Source organism: Zingiber officinale, chromosome 2B (assembly GCF_018446385.1).
Source record: "Zingiber officinale cultivar Zhangliang chromosome 2B, Zo_v1.1, whole genome shotgun sequence".
Lineage (NCBI taxonomy): Eukaryota > Viridiplantae > Streptophyta > Magnoliopsida > Zingiberales > Zingiberaceae > Zingiber > Zingiber officinale.
In genome coordinates this window covers 691,935-714,048 of record NC_055989.1, presented here as the reverse complement: position 1 = coordinate 714,048, position 22,114 = coordinate 691,935, and the positions used below count along the sequence as shown (strand labels likewise).

The window sequence follows — 22,114 nt, the reverse complement described above, 5'->3', positions numbered from 1 at the left end:
ATAAAAGATTCCTCGGATACTCATTACACAACAAACTAAAAACTCCTACACACGATGACATCTCATGATCAAGGAGTTTATGAGAGGTGGTATAAAAAGGGGGGTCTTCTACGTTGGCAAGAAGCATAGTATCAAGGAACTATGACTCCTTTGTATAAAAAGGGGGGTCTTCTCCGTTGGTATAAAAAGGGGGGTCTTCTCCGACACACGATGACTCCTTTGTAGGGATCTTTTTCCCTAGTTTTTGCTCACTAACTCTCTGTTGGGTCATCGCCATATGCGCAGGATCACAAGGAAGCTTCACCAAGAAGGAAAAAGTCTTGCACAGTCAAACATCCATCCATCGTCACTAGTGCATCATCTCTGCAGTTCTCAAATAGGATCAACATACTTGATGAACCGAGCTAACCTACATGCATGCTATGAATGTGTAATGTATGATGAGTGCATAATAAAATGACACTCATGTGTATTAGCCATGTCTGAGTGTTATTCGAGTATACATCGAGCGACTTGTAAACATAAATATGCATCTTCCTAAAAATCAACTATGCATCAAACCTCATCCCTTTAAATATGTTGTGGTTACTCGCTTTCCAAATATGATGTACCCTAGAATACAAGATCTAAGGACTCCTCCTCATGTCGGTAGAAGGTTGCCCTTCTAATACTCCTGCTTAACGCCGACAGATAGCTTCCCATGTGTTAGCAACCATAGCATTTCTGTCAAACTATTTTTACCCATGGTTTCCTGGTCATGTTATCTCTGAAGTGATTATAGGCCTTCTGTACACTCGTTTACCCAGACGGGAATTCCACTCTGTCAGTATTTGGCCTGCGGCTCATTTCTTTTCTATGGGGCCGAGTCGAGCTCGACTCGACCGTCCTTCTAATCTTCGTTAAGACGACGTAGGATTTATCCCACCATGCGTCTAACGCATGTATACTATATTTATCTCCCTTCATATTTGTGGGGCAAGCACTATGAGGGTCGTTAATGCAGCGGATCTACATTCTTTAAGAGTGTCCCTTTTTAGTTTACCTCTCATTGGAACTATGGTGAGACGACCATTCCATCAAGAAATAGAACTAAGTACTACATGGCAAATACTCCAATCAACAAAGTGTCATTCCAATGGAATTTATTTCATTCCTCGACCCTTGATCGGAACATTATGTATGAGAAATATGATGTAATAATTTTTTTTTAATCAAATAGAATATCTTTTTCACAATTCTAATAATCAAGGATGTCTTTTTTTTTAATTATTTTACTTATTTTTTTATGCACTTAATTGGGCAATAACCAATAAAAATTATTAATTACTAAACAACAATAATAAAAAAAATATAAAATCTGTAATTTATCAAAAATATCTTAAATATTTCTTATATCCACCTTCAATTCATTTTATTTAATTTTTATGTGACTTTATTTCTTTCTCCCCTAAAAAACACAATCATCCTTAAATAAATATTTACAACATATTTCTTTCATATTTAAATAAAAATCATTAATTATTCACTCGACTTGGTGATCCGGTAATGATTTATTACATTTAGTGGCATCTATAAAATTAACAAAAATATAATTTGACTAGTCAAGTGATATGACATGGTTTTACTTTTATTAAAAACTCTGCCGGAATTTTTTTTAATGTTATACAAGTTAAATTTCTACAGAGGTAGCAAGAGGGTTTGAGGAATGATAGGCACCAAATGAGAATGTAATTAGTATTTAACAGACACATAATTTAATATTTCAATGAACTATCATATGAATATATTAGGTGTTTAGTAGATTCTACAAAGGACGAATTATTAAATTTTAAATATATATTATATATTAAGCAGATTCTAAAACGGAGTAACTATTATTATATTTTAAGTATACATTGTCTCCATATTTGGCATCGTACGGCTCCCTATATATATAAGTACAAAAGGATCCTTCTGATATATCAGAAGATATAGCAATTTAGATTCCAGACATGACTCTTACCCCATGGCTACTCTTTCTTCTCCTTGTCGTCTTCTCCAATCCCTTGGTCGCCTCTCCTTCTTCTTCTGCGAGCCGTTACATTATTCAAGTGGAAGAGCCAACTGAACCGCTGTCGGAAGGGAGCCTGAAGAGGTGGCACGAATCTTTCTTGCCGCCGGCCGTCGAGCAGTCTAGTGTCGATCGGCGGCTACTGCACTCGTACAGCGATGTATTCAGCGGGTTCGCCGCCATGCTGACGGAGGAAGAGCTACAGGAGATACGGAAGAAGAATGGCTTTGTGCGCGTGTTCCCCGACCGAGTGCTGCACGTAATGACCACCCACACGCCGGATTTCCTCGGGCTCAAGGTCGGGAGTAAGGGGCTCTGGGACGACTCGAAGCTCGGGAGCGGAGTCATCATTGGAGTTCTCGACACCGGCGTGACTCCCGGCCACCCTTCCTACGACGACGACGGGGTCCCGCCTCCACCCTCGACGTGGAAGGGATCTTGCGACCTCGAGACCGGTTGCAACAACAAGCTCATCGGAGCCAGGTCGATGATCACCGGTTGGCGTCACCCCATTGACGAGGGCGGCCACGGGACCCACACTTCCTCCACGGCTGGTGGTAACTTCGTCCGAAACGCGAGCTACTTCGGCTTCGCCAAAGGCACGGCCGCCGGAATGGCCCCTCGGGCTCACCTCGCCATCTACCAGGTCTGCGGCGGTGACGGCAGCTGCAATTCTGCCGATATCCTCGCCGGGTTGGACGTAGCTGTCAAGGATGGCGTCGACATCCTTTCTCTCTCGCTCGGTGGTCGTTCCACGCCTCTCGACCAAGATCCCATCGCCATCGGTTCATTCGCGGCGGCAAGGAAGGGCATCTTTGTCAGCTGTGCTGGCGGCAATGATGGACCTGACTACTTCACCCTCTCCAACGAGGCGCCATGGATGCTCACTGTTGCAGCTAGCAGCGTCGATCGAAGCTTCAGGGCCTCCGTGAAGCTTCCCAGTGGGAAGGTAATCCCCGGAGAGTCTCTCGACCAACCTAGCAACTTCCCTGAGAGCTATCTTCCCCTGTACTACTCCACCGAGTCCCCGTCCTGCGACATGGATCCTCCTAATGATAGCCAAAGGGGTAGCATCTGGGTATGCGAGGTCGAACTCGGCCGCCTTTTACGTGTAGCGGCGTTTGCCAAGTCCCGCGGAGCCAGGGCATTGATCTCCATTTCCTCAAAGACAGAGGGCGCTACCATCTCGATCAGGAAGATGGACTTTCCCGGAGTAGTGCTCACCATCCAAGAAGGTTCCGACCTCATATCGTATTTGAACTCTGCTTCTAACCCCTCCGCGTCGATCGTCTTCAATGGGACAGTTCTCGGCGTATCCCCTGCCCCCGTTGTGGCTTACTTCTCCTCCCGAGGGCCATCTCAAGCAACACCGGGAATCCTCAAGCCAGACATCTCCGGCCCTGGCCTTGACATCTTCGCAGCCTATATTCATTCCCGTGACACTCCGGATCAGTACTATATTATATCTGGCACGTCCATGGCGACGCCTCACCTCAGCGGTGTCGCCGCGCTCTTAAAGGCCGCACATCCTACTTGGTCGCCGGCAGCTATCAAGTCGGCAATCATCACCACGGCAGACGCCGACGTCTTTGATGAGTTACTTGAGCCGGCGCTCTATTTCGCCAAGGGCGCAGGACACGTCAACCCTAACAAAGCTGCCGATCCCGGTCTTATTTACGACATCACCAACGATGACTATATCTCCTACATCTGCGGTAAATTCGGCGAAGAAGGCGCAAGAAATATAGCGCGCAGAGTCGTGGACTGCTCGAAGAGCGTGACCGAAGAGGAGCTCAACTACCCATCGATTTTGCTAGCCCCCAAAGGCGGGGCGGAGGCTAAAGTGACCCGCACGGTCACGAACGTCGGACCAGCAAAATCGAGCTACACGGTGTCAGTGAGCATATCGAAGACTGCTATGTCGGCTACTGTCACCCCCACTAAATTGACGTTCACTGAGCTGAACGAGCAGAAGTCATTCACTGTGAGCGCAAAATGGGGTGCCGACGGACCTCCCACTTCCGGCAATCAATTAGTGGAGGGAAAGTTGACTTGGACCTCCGATGATGGTAAGTATGTGGTGACCAGCCCATTTGTCGTCTCCGCCCTGGAGTGATGTAGTGCAAGCTCATTTTGTCTTCTTCCTTACAAATATTATTATTCCTGGTCAGTAAGAAGAATGTATGAATGAATAAATCAGGTTGGGGACTCGAATCAATAATTATTTTTCCCTTTCAATATCATAAATTAATAATATTATTGATCCCTCTAAAATGAACAAATTCTATTCCTAATTAATTTGGACTCATCCTCCCCGTGTCATTGGCATCCGCTCCATTGCTCGTCTAATTAGTGTATTCAATGACTTAGTAATTCTTCTCTGTTATAGATGTTGGATTGATATTCTGGCTAGAAAAGCTAATAGTTAGTCATTTTTATTTTGTGCTCTTGTTTATAATTTAATAATAGACGAGGAAAATATAGAATAACCTAAATATAAACATACAAACACATGCAAAAAAACTAAGATAAGTGATTTGGCAACTCACAAACTCCTACTCTAGGATATATGATATATCATTGGATCACTCCTAGAATGTCTTTATATTTTATAGAGGTGGAGAAGAGTCTTATAAATTTGAGTTTACAACATCATCAAGGATATATAATGTTAGATAAAATAAATTCAACATAAGAAAATATTACATAACTCGAGCTTTCTTTTAGTTTGTTATCACTTGTTATTACTAGCTTTCAATCTCATTTGTTTTAAGTGGCCAACCGTTGATACCAACATCTCCAATCAATCCCCTCTTATAGAGCTCTTGCTACTAATAGCTCTGTTGAATCTGTCATATCTGTCAATTATTAATTTACCTTAGTTGGTTTATTGTTTAAGTTGAGTCAATTGAAATTTCATGTATTTGACCGCCCTAGCTTGTAATGACTAGTTGAGTCGTTTGATCCTGTATTTAGTTAATTTATCTTCCATAGCATTTGAGTCACCTCACAACCATAAGTTTTTTCGATAAACAACTATCTTCTTAGAATTTTGTTGATGTGTTAGTCAACTAATCTCACCTATTAGTTCATTAGTCTTGCTTTAGTTAATCACTTGGTTGATTGACTACTAGAATGATATTTTATTTATTAGCATTCCAACTTGACTCAATTGTTGATTGACTTACTCAATCATCAATTGATTAAAATGAGTCTTCAATTGATGGAAACTAACTCCAGTCACTCAAGTGCTGTGTCCTCACCAAATGAACTCATGTCTATGAGACTTTCTCAATTTGTCTAATATTAGTTTATCTCAATTTATTTGGAATTCACGTGCTTAGAAATCGTGTATCTAGGACTTCATTCTTTATAAACAAAGATTTCTACCTACCCAACTTTAGTTCCACGTTGATTCAGTAGCACTTCAACATGCATAGACTACTCCAATGTGTTGATGCAATATTCCTTAGGTCAAGGTTGACCGTGTTGACTAAGCTTGAATTGAGTCCAGCTCAATATTCCCTAGGTCAAGGTTGACCGTGTTGACTAAGCTTGAATTGAGTCAAGCTCGAGTCATGATGTGTGGGTTTCAATGTTTGACAATACATGTAGACAACACATGAAGATTGCAGATGCGATTGTTCATGTGGGGAGATTGGCAAGGAGAGTCAAGTAGGTCAAGGTTGACTGGATACTTGACTGGAAAGACCTAGTGAGTGAAGCTAGGTAGAAGAAAATCCTGGTGAGTGAAGCCTGGTGAAAGACCTAGTGATTGAAGCTAGGCGGATGGAAATCCTGGTGAGTGAAGCCAGGTGAAAGACCTGGTGAGTGAAACTAGGCAGAAGGAAATCCTGGTGAGTGAATCCAGGTGAAAGACCTGGTGAGTGAAACTAGGTAAAAGGAAGTCCTAGTGAGTGAAGCCAGGCAGGTGAAAGACCTAGTAAGTGAAGCTAGGCAGAAGGAAGTCCTAGAGAGTTACGCTAAGCAGAAGAAAGTCCTAATGAGTGAAGCCAGGCAGTTGGAAGTCCCGGTGAGTGAAGCCGGGCAATGGAAAGTCCAATTAGGTCAAAGGGATTGACCAGATACTTGGCACGAGGAGGAAAGTCCAAGTAGGTCAAAGGGATTGACTGGATACTTGGCACAAGGAGAAAAGTCCAAGTGGGTCAAAGGGATTGACCGGACACTTGGTGAGGGAGTCCTAGCAGGTCAAGGGTGACCGGATACTAGGCACGATTAACCAACAGGTCATAGTTGACCAGATGTTGGTTTAGGAGGCTTTAGAATTGATTTTGGGAGAAAATTATGAGCTGGATCGATCAACTGATCGATTGATTGATGCCCAATCGATTGGCCGATCAATTGGGTGAGTCTTCGCGACAAGTCTCCTCCCAATCGATCAGTGGATCGATTGGGACGAGTGTGCGATCACACAGAACAGTGCTGGATTGATCAGCCGATCGATCCAGAGCCCCCAATCGATCAGTGGATCGATTAGGAAGTGCGATCTTCACACGATAAGCCTTGGATCTATAAGACGATCGATCCAAGCAATTCCTGAGAGCACAGAGGCGCTCTGGATTGATTAGCCAATCGATCCAAAGTCTTCCCGATCGATTGGGAGCAATCCAATCGATCGGGATCTGACTGTTGGCACTGGATAAAGCCGTTGGCGTGCGATTCCTACGGCAGAGCTTACACTGTTCACTTCCGATCATCTCAGCGCTTCCACAGCAACTCCACAAAGTTCTCACCGCCAGATCTTCAAGGTTCTTGGAGGTTCTTCCGAGTCAAGAGGCGGATCTACAGCGGAAGAAGAAATCTAGGGTTAGGGTTTTCTTATGCAAACTTGTAAGCTTTTGCTTGTATTTTGTTCCCTTTCCCTTTCTTCTTGTAGTGTGAACTTGTAGGGCTTCTCCGTCTTTGGTAGTTACCATAAAGGAGTGTTATTCATAGTGGAGGGTGTGTGAGTGCGTGGATCCTTGGATTAGTCACCTCTTGTGAGGTGGATACCAAGTAAATCCTCTAGTTAGCCTTGTGTATTTTGTTTCTTTGTATTTTCGCTGCACATCTTTGAAGAAACAAGCAACGAAGAGCACGACGAGTGTATCGAGTTATTCACCCCCCCTCTAGCTACATAATCGGTCCCAACAAGTGGTATCAGAGCAAGGTTTCTCTTCACCGGAATCATCGCCGGAAAGGGAAAAAGCTAGAAGGTGAAGAAGTTGAAGCAAATTCTACAAGTCGAAGACTTCATCAAAAGGCTCAACTTCAACATGGAATTCCAAGACGGACTTGGATTCGATACAAGGGTGCCTCCGCCATTCACAATGATGAGCTTCGATCTTTGGAGATCAAGGATCAAAAATTTCTTGATGGTGGAGATAGAGCAACGGTTTGCTCTTATGGAAGGTTTTGAGGCTCCAACAAATTCAAAGGGTAAAACTCTCAAGAGAAGCAAGTGGAGCCAAGAGCAAATTCAAAGTAGCGAGGCAAATGACAAAGTGACCAAACTATTGGTCAATTTATTGCCAAGCAATATTTTGGCTCAAGTCAGAGAATTCAAAGATGTCAAGGAGCTTTGGAGCAAATTGACAACAATTAATTAGATCTCCTCCACTGTACAAATTCAAGAAGAATCCAAAGAGGGTGACTCATTGGAGCAAGATCAAGAGAAGGAGGACTCCGAAGTTGAGAGATGCTCAATTTCAAAAGAAGAGGTCCAAGAAGTCTCATCTTCAATGGAGTACAATGAAAAGGGCAAAGAGGGAGTATACTCTTTGTTTCATATACAAGATGAAGATGAATAAGCCTCCACCTCTAGGATTGAGGGGGAGCAACCTTCGGTGACACCGGATCAAGAAGAAGGAGGAGTCTCCACATCCGGGTCAAGAGAAGAAAAGGATGAAGAAGCTTCTACCTCCACAAGTCGAGTCGAATCTATTGGAGGAGCATCATTATCGGATCAAGAGGAAGCCTCTACCTCCGGATCAAAAGGAGAAGATGTCATCCCTACACATGAAGGTATAAATGTTTCAAATAAAAATAAAAATCATATCGTATGTTTTGAGTGTAGGGAGCATGGGCATTACAAGAGCAAGTGCCCCAAATTGGCCAAGAAGAAGGGCCAAGTGGCACTAAAGGGCAAAGTGAAGCCCAAGGAGACCGTCCCCACAACGAAGAAGAGCAAGGAGCACATTGTGTGTTTCTCTTGCAATCAAAAGGGACATTATAGGAGCCAATGTCCCAAGAGGAAGAAAGCGGTCAAGACTCATGGAGGAAGTACAACTCAAGGGGGAGCCTCCAAGGTAAAAAGAAAAGTATCATTTATTGAGTCTATCCCCTTAAATAATGGTAAAAAGCATGCTAGTTCTAATATTTATCATTTTAATGCTATTTACCATAAGAATAGAAAGCATGAGAGCTTTAAAGAAAAACATGTGGCTCTACATGCTAAAACTACCACACCTAGGTTTAGGAAGGTAGATGAAAATCTAGGCAAGAAAACTAAGGATTTTAGTTATAAGCCTAGAAACAAAAATGCTCAAGGATTTAGTGAAAAATCAAAATCCAGGGAATTAAGGGAAGAGAATCAAGTCTTGAGGTCAAGACTTGATAAAATGGAAAAGACCCTAAAAAGGATGGAAAATATCCTAAAAGGGCAAAAAGAGCAAAACCTAGGTCTAGGAGTACAACAAATGTCATCCAATGGCCATAAAAGTTTGGGATACAAACCCAAGGCTAAGAAGGATGTAACTTCTTACCATAGGGTTCCATATAACTATGGAACTGAGTCTAGGTCTAAGGGTCAAGTCAAAAGTACAAGGAAAGTTATCCCTAGAAGTATTTTTGCAACTAAAGTGACTAAGACTTCTAAGAAGTCTAACAAAGTCACTAAAAAGGTCACAAGGGAAGAAATCCCTAGGGTTGACCTAGAAAATGTGACCAAGGCTTCTAAGAAGCCTAACAAGGTCACTAGGAAGGTATCTAGGGAAGTTATCCCTAGTGAATACCTAAAGCATCCAAGGAGCACCAATAGGTTTTGGGTTCCTAGGAGCATTTTCTCTACCCCATAAATGAGTTAGTGAGTGTCAACTCAAATTGAAAGGGTAGTTAACCTAATCATGATGAAGTTGACACTCCAAGAGCATTTTCAAGGTTATTGTTAACCTTTGAAAATGATAAGGATTAAATGTTTACTCTTGGGAAGAGTAAAATGTGTCACATTTTGAGAAATTGGATAATATTCTAAGTGACACAAATAGGGAACATCAAAAGAACTACCAAGTTGGGATTCTGATATGTTTTTAGGAAATTAAAGGCAATATATGCCTTAACTTAAAGTGGTTACTCTTTAAAAGAGTAAACTGTGCCAAAATTTGAGGAATATGGTTAATTTAAATTGGCACAAATTAGGAAAAACAGAAGAAATGTCAAATTTGGATTATTGGCATTCTCTTGGGAAATAGTAGGCAATCTAGGTTTTAAATTTTAATTTAGTTAAGGGTTATGGATACTTAGATAGATAATCTAGGTATTTCTTTTATGCTAATTTGTCATGCTTTGTTTTCCCATAATATGTCATGACATCATATTTATTTCTGCATTCACATTTTATTATGAAAAATATAAAAATATCATGTCATGTCATACATACATCATGTAGTTATAGGATATTTTCGTTTGAAAAAAAAAATCTTTTTTATGTATGTCATAACATTATCATGCATTATTTTAATTCCTTGTAAATTAATGACTAATGACATTTATTAACAAGTAACATCCTTGGTGGATGTTCATAACCTCAAAATGCCTAGATAGATATGTATGATCCCTAGATTAGGGCAAAACCAAAAGTTTACATCTCACTAAGAACTATAAGGTGACTTGTATGTGTTTTTAGTACACATTAAATACAAGTGAGATGTTAGGATGATGAACAAAACTTAAGATGTTGATTTAGTGCACTTTTGAGTTTTAAGTTCATCAAAACACATAGTTATGTGTTTTGCAATCATTGGGAAAGCTAATGTACAAGTCATGTGCATTGAACCCAAGGAACATGGTTGGATATTGGTTTTGAAAATCATTTTAAAATGCTTTTGGAAAACCTTGGTGAAGGCTATCTTTTGATAGTAATCATCATTGAATAGTTGAGCACGAACTTGAAGAAAACAATAAAGTTTTTACAAGTTTTCTAGTTTGTGTCAATCTTGGAAAATATGAAGTATTTTCTTAGAAAACTATTTTTCCATGATAATATATGCCCTAAATAATGTCTACAACGATTTTTATGATTTTTGGAATTTTGTAGATTTTTCTAGGGGTTTATGAAATTGACTGAAATTGTATTTCAGTCTTTTCAAAGCTTCAATCGATCAGTGGATCGATTGAAGGGTCTCAATTGATCGGGCGATCGATTGAAGGGTCTCAATCGATCAGGCGATCGATTGAAGGGTCTCAATCGATCGGACGATCGATTGAGAGCAAGCTTCTCGTGTACAGAAGCTTCCTGGATCGATCCACCGATCAATCCAACCCTCCTAAATCGATCAGTGGATTGATTCAAGCAGGTTCAATCGATTGGGACCCAACTCCAATCGATTGAGAATGCTGATTTTGGCTAGTAAAGCCTGATTTTAGCATTTTGAACCATCTTTAGTCTAGGTAACCATTCCTAACCCCTTGGAAAATATTTGGCAAGTTTTCTAGTTTGTGTCAATCTTGGAAAATATGAAGTATTTTCTTAGAAAACTATTTTTCCATGATAATATATGCCCTAAATAATGTCTACAACGATTTTTATGATTTTTGAAATTTTGTAGATTTTTCTAAGGGTTTATGAAATTGACTGAAATTGTATTTCAGCCTTTTCAAAGCTTCAATCGATCAGTGGATCGATTGAAGGGTCTCAATTGATCGGGCGATCGATTGAAGGGTCTCAATCGATCAGGCGATCGATTGAAGGGTCTCAATCGATCAGGCGATCGATTGAAGGGTCTCAATCGATCAGGCGATCGATTGAAGGGTCTCAATCTATCGGGCGATCGATTGAGAGCAAGCTTCTCGTGTACAGAAGCTTCCTGGATCGATCCACCGATCAATCCAACCCTCCTGAATCGATCAGTGGATTGATTCAAGCAGGTTCAATCGATTGGGACCCAACTCCAATCGATTGAGAATGCTGATTTTGGCTAGTAAAGCCTGATTTTAGCATTTTGAACCATCTTTAGTCTAGGTAATCATTCCTAACCCCTTGGAAAACATTTGTATACATTTAGGGGGAGTTTTCATGATAAAAACAAGAATGGATTGGTTAAGGAAGACTAAGTAGAAGTTTAGGTTGAGGTTTGGTTTCATTAGTGAATTTTTGAACCTCAAAACTTCTAAATTTGGGTTTCTAAAGATTTAGGGATTCCAAGTGATTGTTGGTGCAATGACAGAAGTTACGTGCATGTCTTTAGGGGGAGTTACTCTTTAAGGACATGAAAATATAATTTTCATACACCTTGGAAGGTGGTTAACCTTCTGTCGTGAAAATACTGAAGGGTGGGCATTTGACTACAATGGAGTGTGGATATCTTCATTGTTCAAGTGGTGCATGCTCATAGATGAGCATGTGATGATAATGAAGAGTATGGGACCTTCATTGAATCGTGTGTGAACATAACAAGTGGCTCGGTTCCAACGAGTGGTATTCACACAACAAGTGAATACAACAAGGGAATATACCAAGTGGTATATGCTCAAGGATGAGCGTGAAGATTAATGAAGGGTATGGGACCTTCATTAGTGTGTTGTGAGCAACGAGTGAAGTTGTGAGCAACGAAGGGTAACTCTTCAGGAGGAGAGTCTATTTTTGATGAGTGCTCACAGATGGGAAATGTTTGTGATATGTGCCAATAGGGGGAGAATGAGTGTGGTTAAGTTAGGCCTATATTACCTAATGGGGGAGTTTGCCCTCTAGAAAAGAAGGAGAATGAAGGGAACCATCATTCACATATTGGCATAAAGGAAGTTGAGGCTATGGGATTAGCCTAACTTAAAGGAGGTATTGTCAAACATCAAAAAGGGGGAGATTGTTGGTGCAATATTCTCTAGGTCAATGTTGACCGTGTTGACTAAACTTGAATTGAGTCAAGCTCGAGTCATGATGTGTGGGTTTCAATGTTTGACAATACATGTAGACAACACATGAAGATTGCATGTGCGATTGTTCATGTGGGGAGATTGGCAAGGAGAGTCAAGAAGGTCAAGGTTGACTGGATACTTGACTGGAAAGACCTAATGAGTGAAGCTAGGCAGAAGAAAATCCTGGTGAGTGAAACCAGGTGAAAGACCTAGTAAGTGAAGCTAGACAAAAGGAAATCCTGGTGAGTGAAGCCAGGTGAAAGACCTGGTGAGTGAGGCTAGGCAGAAGGAAATCCTGGTGAGTGAAGCTATGTGAAAGAACTGGTGAGTGAAGCTAGGCAAAAGGAAGTCCTGGTGAGTGAAGCCAGGCAGGTGAAAGACCTAGTAAGTGAAGCTAGGCAGAAGGAAGTCCTAGAGAGTGACGCTAGGCAGAAGAAAGTCCTGGTGAGTGAAGCCAGGCAGTTGGAAGTCCCGGTGAGTGAAGTCAGGCAATGGAAAGTCCAAGTAGGTCAAAGGGATTGACCAGATACTTGGCACGAGGAGGAAAGTCCAAGTAGGTTAAAGGGATTGACTGGATACTTGGTACAAGGAGAAATGTCCAAGTGGGTCAAAGGGATTGACCGGACACTTGGTGAGAGACTCCTAGCAGGTCAAGGGTGACCGGATGCTAGGCACGATGAACCAACAGGTCATAGTTGACCAGCTGTTGGTTTAGGAGGCTTTAGACTTGATTTTGGGTGAAAATTATGAGCTGGATCGATCAGCCGATCGATTGGCTCATGCCCAATCAATCGGTCGATCGATTGGGCGAGTCTTCACGACAAGCCTCCTCCCAATCGATCAGTGGATCGATTGGGACGAGTGCGCGATCACACAAAATAGCGCTGGATCGATCAGCCGATCGATCCAGAGCCCCCAATCAATCAGTGGATTAATTGGGAAGTGCGATCTTCACACGATAAGCCTTAGATCGATCAGTCGATCGATCCAAGCAATTCCTGAGAGCACAGAGGCACTCTGGATCGATTAGCCGATCGATCCAAAGCCTTCCCGATCGATTGGGAGCAATCCAATCGATCGGGATCCGACCGTTGGCGCTGGATAAAGCCGTTGGCGTGCGATTCCTTCGGCAGAGCTTGCACTGTTCACTTCCGATCATCTCAGCGCTTCCACAGCAACTCCACAAAGTTCTCACTGCCAGATCTTGAGGGTTCTTGGAGGTTCTTCTGAGTCAAGAGGCGGATCTACAGTGGAAGAAGAAATCTAGTGTTAGGGTTTTCTTATGCAAACTTGTAAGCTTTTGCTTGTATTTTGTTCCCTTTCCCTTTCTTCTTGTAGTGTGAACTTGTAGGGCTTTTCTGCCTTTGGTAGTTACCATAAAGGAGTGTTATTCATAGTGGAGGGTGTGTGAGTGCGTGGATCCTTGGATTAGTCACCTCTTGTGAGGTGGATACCAAGTAAATCCTCTAGTTAGCCTTGTGTATTTTGTTTCTTTGTATTTCCGCTGCACATCTTTGAAGAAACAAGCAACGAAGAGCACGACGAGTGCACCGAGCTATTCCCCCCCCCCCCCCCCCTCTCTAGCTACATAATCGGTCCCAACAAAATGGAACTTCTACTAATCTAGCATCTAATAAACTCTTGATTTGTTAAAACTTCATTACTTTCCAAGCATCTGATTCACCTTAACTGGCATACTTGAACTTTCACCATTTGTCAATACATCCCAATTAATTCGATACATTATGCATTAACACCAAATTAATTATTTTACATGATTTCTAAGATATAATAAACTCCTCTTAAATGGTAAATCATTCCTTCTATGTCTAAGGATTTCTAGTCATTGATATCTCTATCAAGTGGCCAGGATGTTAACTCCTAATCCAAGTGAGCATTGAATCCTCTATTAACTCAATACTATTCTCTCTATGCTTTACTATACATCCAACTACCCTATTAATCACAATCCAATTAAAGACTACTTTTAACGACGCTAAAGTACATAACTACATGCATAGAATAAATGAAGGTCTCAAGTCAAAAGATTAGCTACACTCATTCATAAGTGGAATGACCAATCATGCATAATATGCGGTTTCCTCTTAAGCAGGTTATGTACAGTGTATACCTCTAAGCTCAAGACACCCTAACTACAACTTGGATATCCATCCCTGAGTCTATCTCGATCTAGTCATAATCAACGTTGATCTAGATTTCCATGTCTCTTCTAGATATCTATCCGATCAAAAATTATTTTCAAATTAATATACTCATTAATCTGTGGGACTTTATCATTAATCATATATGTACAAAAAAGTAAATAATTAACAACAAATACTTGTCTTTATGAAATAATTATCCATAAAATACATAAGGAGTGTCTTGACATATAAGTGCACACACTAATATTAAGAACTCTATTTTGTTCTACAAGCAATGTGGGTCATCCACCACTTCTAGATGCACCCAAGGCTTCCCTTTGGTCTTGAAATATTCCATTGATAAGGCAATTGTAGTTGCTAAACAAAATCATAAAAAATGCACTCTTGAAAATAAAAATAGGTGTTATGTCCATACCTTGGATGCGATTGGACATTCACAATTCAGCAACACAAATATTGTGTGCTTCAGTATAAGTAAGAACACTCCCCTAAATTCCAACTTCCGAAATCATATAAAAAAGGAGGGTTGTGTTAAGCTCGATAAACAAGCATAATTTTTGTTAATAATCTTGTGTCCATGCATCATAATTGTAATGCTATTTAATTATAGTTAACGCCAATAGCCTATGCTAGCTTATGGCTTCTTGTTGTTGTATGAAGACACATGATAAGGACTTAAATATACAAGTATCGAAGGATTGTCTTTTAGGTTCCCTTCGTCGTCTAACTTTGGACCAAATATGGCTTGGTGATGCTTTCACTGGTTGACGCTTGACATTCAATTATATTATATAATCATAACTTCTCTATTTTTAACTAATTGTTCATAATGATGACATAATGATTAGAAAGGATTGAATTATATATTTATTAATATCTAATCTACTTTAAATTATTAGGCATTCTCATTGCTTTATGCTATGAATATAATATCCTTTAGCATTTTGTTTTTCACAACTTACTTTCTTTTCTGAGGACAAAGAAGGAAGGTAAAGTTTTGTTCTTCAAAGTTACTTTCTTTTCTTTCCTATTCTTGATCTAGTATCTTTCCTATGATTAAAAACATTCTATTCATAGGAAAACCAATCTTAGTTGATTGCCTAGTTGGCTCAACCTTCAATTGATAGGGGCAAGATCGCTGAGTTGATTTCCAACATCTGCCCAAGCATCTGTTAGATGATCCTCTAGCAGTATGAGAACAACCGATGAAGAGGTGGTTGGTGAAACAATTGCGTCTTGGGCAGATGGTAGAGCAAAAGTGATCGGCGATTGATAATGTCGACTCGATGCAGTACTAGTGGTTTTTGCACTAGGAGATACAAAAAATGTAGGCGGTGGGAAGCAGCTTGGTTGAGAGAGGCCCTCCTGTGTTGGGCTGGCTCCTTGGAGGGGACTGTTAGAAGACGAACTCTTCTGGAGCGAGAGGTACAAGCACGGGGGCGATGTAAAATATCGAAAATAGGCGAATATTAATAAGGGAATTTTCCGGAATTTTTGGAAATTTTTCGAGAATTTTTCGGAGCTTGTATGGACAAGTTTACGGGGATAAAACAGGGTTCCGGGAAAGCCTGTTTGGGCTACCCCATTTAAGCGAGGAAATGTTTATTTCTTAAATTCCTTTTTATTTTTATTTTGTTTTCTCTTTTTCTTTAATTCCTCCTCTTCTTTCCCCGCACACCCGACGCCGAACCTCGCACGCCGAGTTTCCCTTCTCCTCCCGATCCCTCTGCCCTAACCACCTCGAGACAGTTCCTCTTCTCTTCTTCTTTTCTCCCCCTCGCGTCTGATCACAGCCGACACTGATGCCTTAGCCTTCCTCTACGCCGAACCTTTCCTCTTTCTCCTTCCTCGCGACGGCCATCTCCACTGCCGCCAGCCGACGCGGATCACCGACCCTAGCGCCACACCGATGCTTCTGCCCTAGCCACCTCGCGCCGCCACCACAGTCGACGCCGCCCGGAGAAGTGCCGACGGTCGCCCTTCTGTGCCGAGCCCTATCTCCGATCGCCGAGCAGAGCAGGTCTCTTGCTTCTACCTTAGCTCTGTGCCCTAGCGTCCGACATCTCCTGGTACAGCCGAGTCTTCCTCTCGCACGAAATCAGCACAGCAGTGCCCTTTCGCCACTGTCCTTGTGCCCTAGCACCGGTCGGCCAGTCGTCAAGTGCTAGCAGCAACTTTGATGGATCCTAGGTCATCACAAGCAGTAGGAGGGAAGAGGTAATATGTATGATTGTTGATTTGGGATCTTATGTTGGATTTGTTGGCTGATAACAGTGGTATTTGTCATTGATTTCTCACAGCAGCTTCTCCGAATCTCGGCAGTAAGTTCTTCAGGATTTGAGCAGTGTTGAGGCATCGGAAAATTTGGGTAAGGTTTGTGTTAAGTTAAATACTGCATTTGGTGAGGTTGGGTTAATTGGATCAGGCTAAGTTGTGGCTTTACTGGTGGTTCACTTGATTTCGTTTTGAGGGTTTTTCCCTAATTTAGGGTTAAAGAAATTTATTTAGCTATTTATAGGAATTTAGCTAAATAATTGTATATCTATTGGATACAGGACTTTGACGCGAGACGAGTATCTCGACGTTAGATTTGGACCAGATTGGATATTCCTATTGGAGGCGGGTACTTTTGACCTATTGTCTTTGATATGCTTAGTAATGAAATTAACATGTTGCATTAATTATGTTTCTTATTTGTTTCGGTTAATCACTGCCCAATACATGTTACCTGTTTGATTGGTTGTTTGTTTGCATCTTGTATTGATCTCGTACCCTATTTTTCATGCTCATGGGTAGTGATATAACCATGTTTCACATGTTCAGGACCTAGGTTTGATACCTTATTGATCAGTATATCTTGATATGATTTATTCACTATGGTGCCCATTGTTATATGTCCAGAGGTTGGGTTAGTATATTACCATGCTTAGTGACATGCACAATTCGCATGATTGCATGCTGTGTGAGAGATTGCTCCATTATTGTCGAGCACTTTGCCCGTTTTCATCACTGTTCGGTGCTCCGTTGTGACGCTCATGGGTAGCGTGACACAGCGTGGTAGCACGTCAGTTTGACTCTTCCGGTGCTCCGTTGATCCGCTCATGGTTAGTGTGACGCAGCGTGTAGCACGTTAGAGATTCCTCCCCGTCATAGCGTACTGGGAGATGAGAGCATTGCGCTCCCCCATTTATGATTTGGGGTAGGAGTACGTATGTACTCTGACAGCATCCCGTCCACTCGGTCACTCATCAGGGGTAGTGATGCAGAGTGCACGGTTGTCACAACTCTACCCACTCGGTCCCACTTTTGTTATGAGTTGGCTGACTGGCGTCAAGGGTGACCATGACATTGGCATCATATGCATGATGCATTTATTGTTCGTGATTGTGTTTGCTGCATTTATATGCTGTATATTGTTTGGATACCTATGTTTGACATGCATACAGGTCTTCTATACCTTTCAGACTGTTTGTCCTTATACCGGGTCCTGGTTAGTACAGTTCCTCTCCTGTTTACTTCAGATGCATATTTTTATCTTTCTTATATCAGGAGACTGTACGCATGATTAGTGTTAGGTGTTATTTCTTTACTTTGCATATCAATTGTACCTGCTGAGTGTTGGACTCACCCCGCCTCCATCGTTGTTATTTTCAGGTTGATGCTGTTCGGAGGGAGTTCCAGTCGCTAGTCCTCACTGCACGTAGTGCTAGATCCCTGCAGACCTCGAGGATTTATTTACCATTTGGTTTGGTTCTTATTTGCTTATGTGTGTACTTGGTTATTTGGATACTTGGGCATCGTATGTTTTTCTTTTGATATTGATGGATGTTCTATTCGATATTTTTTTTTTACTACATGCCTACCTGGACGGCAGAAGAGGTGAGTTCGCCGGATTTGAGCTTTACGAGTGTGTTAGAGTGTATACTAAAAGCCTAGCTTTTGGTATAAACATTAATCTAGAAATAAGAATCGCATTGGTCAAATGTCTACATTTATGATAAATGTAGTTGCTCAATTAATTTATATTGTAGATAACATGGTGTGTGGTGTCACATACAGAAGATCATGTTATCGGTTCCTTATAAATTATAAACAGTAGCTCACGACCAAGATGGAAAGGAACAAACCATTGGAAGGTCGTAGTGTAATTAGGTATTAGTTTATCTTAACTATATGATTACACTAGTACACTTAGAGTGTATTGAGTAGGACCATTTGAGGTCGTTCCTTTTATACTGACTTTATAAAAGAATAAAGACCTCAGTTATTATGGAAGTGTGTGCTCTTAATCCTAATATAATAACAAGCACATATATTTGATATTTATTTCTTTAATTTATCAATGGGTGAGATTTAGTTCGATAAATCAATAAACCCGATAAGTTGGGAAATGGTATCACTTATAGTGTGTGTTGTTGATTATAGAAGGAAACTGTGTCCTAGAGATACTAGGTTGATAATGTCCTCAAGAGGAGCTCATAAGGATTGTCATGTTAAACCCTGCAGGTGGACTTAGTCCGACATGATAATAAGGTTGAGTGGTACTACTCTTGGACTTAGATATTAATTAAATGAGTTGTCAGTAACTCACTTAATTAGTGGACATTCGATATCTTAAACACAGGGAGACTAACACACTCATAATAAGAAGGAGCCCAAAATGTAATTTGGGATTGGTGCGGTAGTTCAATAATAGTTCTTTAGTGGAATGAATTATTATTGATGAAATTTAGTTGTGTGTTCGGGGCGAACATGGGATGCTTAATTTCATCGGGAGACCAAAACCAATTCCTCCTCTCGGTCCCTATCGTAGCCTCTAGTATATAGAGATTTATACCCACCGCATACCCACCTTCTTACCCATCCAATGGGGCCGGCCAAGCTAGCTTGGAACCCAAGCTAGGGCCGGCCAAGATCAAGTGGATGAGTCATGTAGGTGGACGGCCAAAGCTTGGGTCCCAAGCTTAGGTGGCCGACCACTAGAATATTAAAAGGATTTTTATTAAAATTATTTCTTATGTGGATATCATGATTTTAAAAGAGAGTTTAAAAATTAAAAATTTCCTTTTATAGTTTTCTACAAAAGATTAAGAGAAGAGATTAATCTCTTTCCTTATTTGTAGTTTAAAAGGATGGTTTTAATTTTTGGTAAAAACTTTCCTTATTTGTAAATCATCTACATGTTTAAAAGAGAGTTTAAAATTTGAAATCTTTCCTTATTTGTTGATTAAAGGAGGATTTTAAATTTTAAGAAAACTTTCCTTTTTAACCATGTTCATGATTTAAAGAAAAGTTTAAAATTAATAATTCTCTTTTATTAGTTTCTACAAAAGATTGAGAAAAGATTTGATATCTTTCCTTATTTGTAGATTAAAAGAGATTTTAATTTTTAGAGATAACTTTCTTTTATCCACATGTTTAAAAGAAAGATTTTAATTTATTAAATTTCCTTTTATAAACCAATCATGAAGGATTAAATTATTGGAGAAATTTTATAAATTTCTGGAGACAAATTAGGAAGTTTTAATTAATTAAAACTCTCCTTGTTTGTAGCTTTGGTGTGGGCCATGTAAATTGAGAAAAGGAAAATTGTTTTAATTAAATAAATTGTACCTTTTCATGGCAAAAGAATTAAGGAAGTTTTTAATTAAATTTCCTTATTTGCCAAGACCAAGGATTATAAAAGAGAGGGTAGAGAAGGCTTCATGGTGAACAACCTCTATTATTTCTCTCTCTCTTTTCCTTGGTGTTGTGGCCGGCCAACCTCTCTTCCTCTCTTCCTCTTGGTGGTGGCCGAACCTTCTCTATTTGCTTGGAGCTCTTGTGGTGGCCGGATACTACTTGGAGAAGAAGAAGAAGGAGAATCTTGTATCCCTTGGAGCTTGGTTGGTGGAAAAAGATCTTCATCTTTTGGAAGCTTTGTGCTTGGCCGAAACTTGAAGAAAGGAGAAGAAGGTGCTTTGGTGGATTCTCATCTCGGAAGATCGTTGCCCACACAACGTCCGAGGTTAGAAGAGGAATACGGTAGAAGATCAAGAGGTCTTTCTAAAAGGTATAACTAGTAATTTTTCTTTCCGCATCATGCTAGTTATTTATGGAAATAATACCAAATACAAGAGGCTTACGATTCTAGTATTTCGAATATGTTTTTCGAAGTTGTATTCTTTTGTTTTATTTTTCCTTGTGATTTGATTGTTCTTTTCGGTTAACCTAAAGTTATTTTAGGAAATTAAATATTAGATTTCTATAAAAGGTTTTGTCTAGTCGGTGGTGGTTGCTCCCATATCCAAGAAGGTCATGTGCCTCGCCACGTCAGTACTGGGAACCAATTATGGAAATTAATATTTAATGAAATTAATAACTTAGGTGATTTGGATCGAACGTGTTAAGTTCCGCAGGAGATCCAAGTCAAAACCTAAAAGAACAAATAGATTAAGTTTTGGATCAAACGTGTTAAGTTCCGCAGGCGATCCAAAATTTAATTTAAAAGAACACATGGTAGCTAGGAAAAGGTTCAGACCTTTGTACAAAATTTTTGTACAGTGGAACCTCTAGGCTTTCCGAGTAGCAACCAACAATTGGTATCAGAGCTAGGGTTTTGCCTCTGTGTATTTGGTATTAGTTTAATTATGCACATGTCATACATAATTTAGGCAGGATAATAGTAGGATGTGCTAACTTTGTGGATGCAGGATCCAACTATTATGGCTTATAGTTATTATGTGTGTGATTGGACCCTTGGACATGTCAAGGGCATTTTATTGTGTGTGCATGATTGTATTATAAAATACAGGCGTATTTAGTTTTATTAGGATTTTATTTTTGATCTAGATACATGTACATTCCTTTTATGGAATATAGGATCAAAATGTAAAATTCTATTTATGTCATGGATCGAATCTTGTAAAGCGTGGAACCTTCGAGGTCCGACGCAGTGGAACTAGGAGCAAGATGGATGCGACAGCTAGACCCGATGGCGGTGGCCAAATATGGCAAAGCTTGGGATGACAACACACGGAGGACAACTAGAGATAAAAGTCATAATAGTTGAAAATTAGATTTTCTATTTATTGCTTTTATATTGTCGTGTGTGCATGTTAGTATACATGACTAGTAGGCTAGCATAGTTAAAATTCTCGCTTATAAATAACTAAGTGGGAGAGGGATTTTTAAATAAATCCATGGTCTCCATTCTGGTTTGTAAGTGATGCAAACAAGCTTGCGTTTGCTCGAGTGCCTTCCTCCATAACGGATGAGCTTGTTTGTGGATCACTAGAGCAGACTTCCATTTTGGATGACTATAGGAAGTTAATTAAGGCGTGTGATCTTCCCCAACGGAAGGGGCATAATCTTATTAATGGACTTAGTGTCAAGTAATGGTATACACTTAGACACATCTAATAGTATCCTCCCCATCGGAGTCACTGCTATTATTTGTGTGACCAAATGAAACCAACTATTAATTTGTCATAAAACTAGGTTGACAAGATAATAAAATTAAAGGGTTAAAACCCCTCTTACAAATGATTAATTTTGTATACGTCCACACTAACGTGGCATACAAAATTAACGGTGTTTGAGATAATTTTATTTGTCATAAAGATACGTTGACAAGATAGTTAATGGGTAAAACCCTCCTTTTACAAATGTTGAATTTGTATACGTCCACACTAACGTGGCATGCAAAATTCACGGTGTTTGAGGTGTTGGTGAATTTAAATAATATTGTTTGAGGAATCAATAATTTATTTTAAATTCAAAAAGTTTT

General features: G+C 40.3%; 1 protein-coding gene across 1 annotated transcript; it reads left to right on the top strand.

Annotated features, from left to right (window-relative positions):
- Window positions 1-1,920: 1,920 nt before the first annotated feature.
- Window positions 1,921-4,211, top strand: LOC122048916 (subtilisin-like protease 4). The gene has a single exon (XM_042610428.1). The coding sequence runs from the start codon at window positions 1,992-1,994 to the stop codon at window positions 4,164-4,166; it is 2,175 nt and encodes a 724-aa protein (XP_042466362.1). The 5' UTR covers window positions 1,921-1,991; the 3' UTR covers window positions 4,167-4,211.
- The last annotated feature ends 17,903 nt before the right edge of the window (window positions 4,212-22,114 follow it).

Excerpts from the sequence above, each read along its gene's own strand:
- LOC122048916 (XM_042610428.1), top strand. The coding sequence starts at position 1,992 with ATGACTCTTACCCCATGGCTACTCTTTCTTCTCCTTGTCGTCTTCTCC.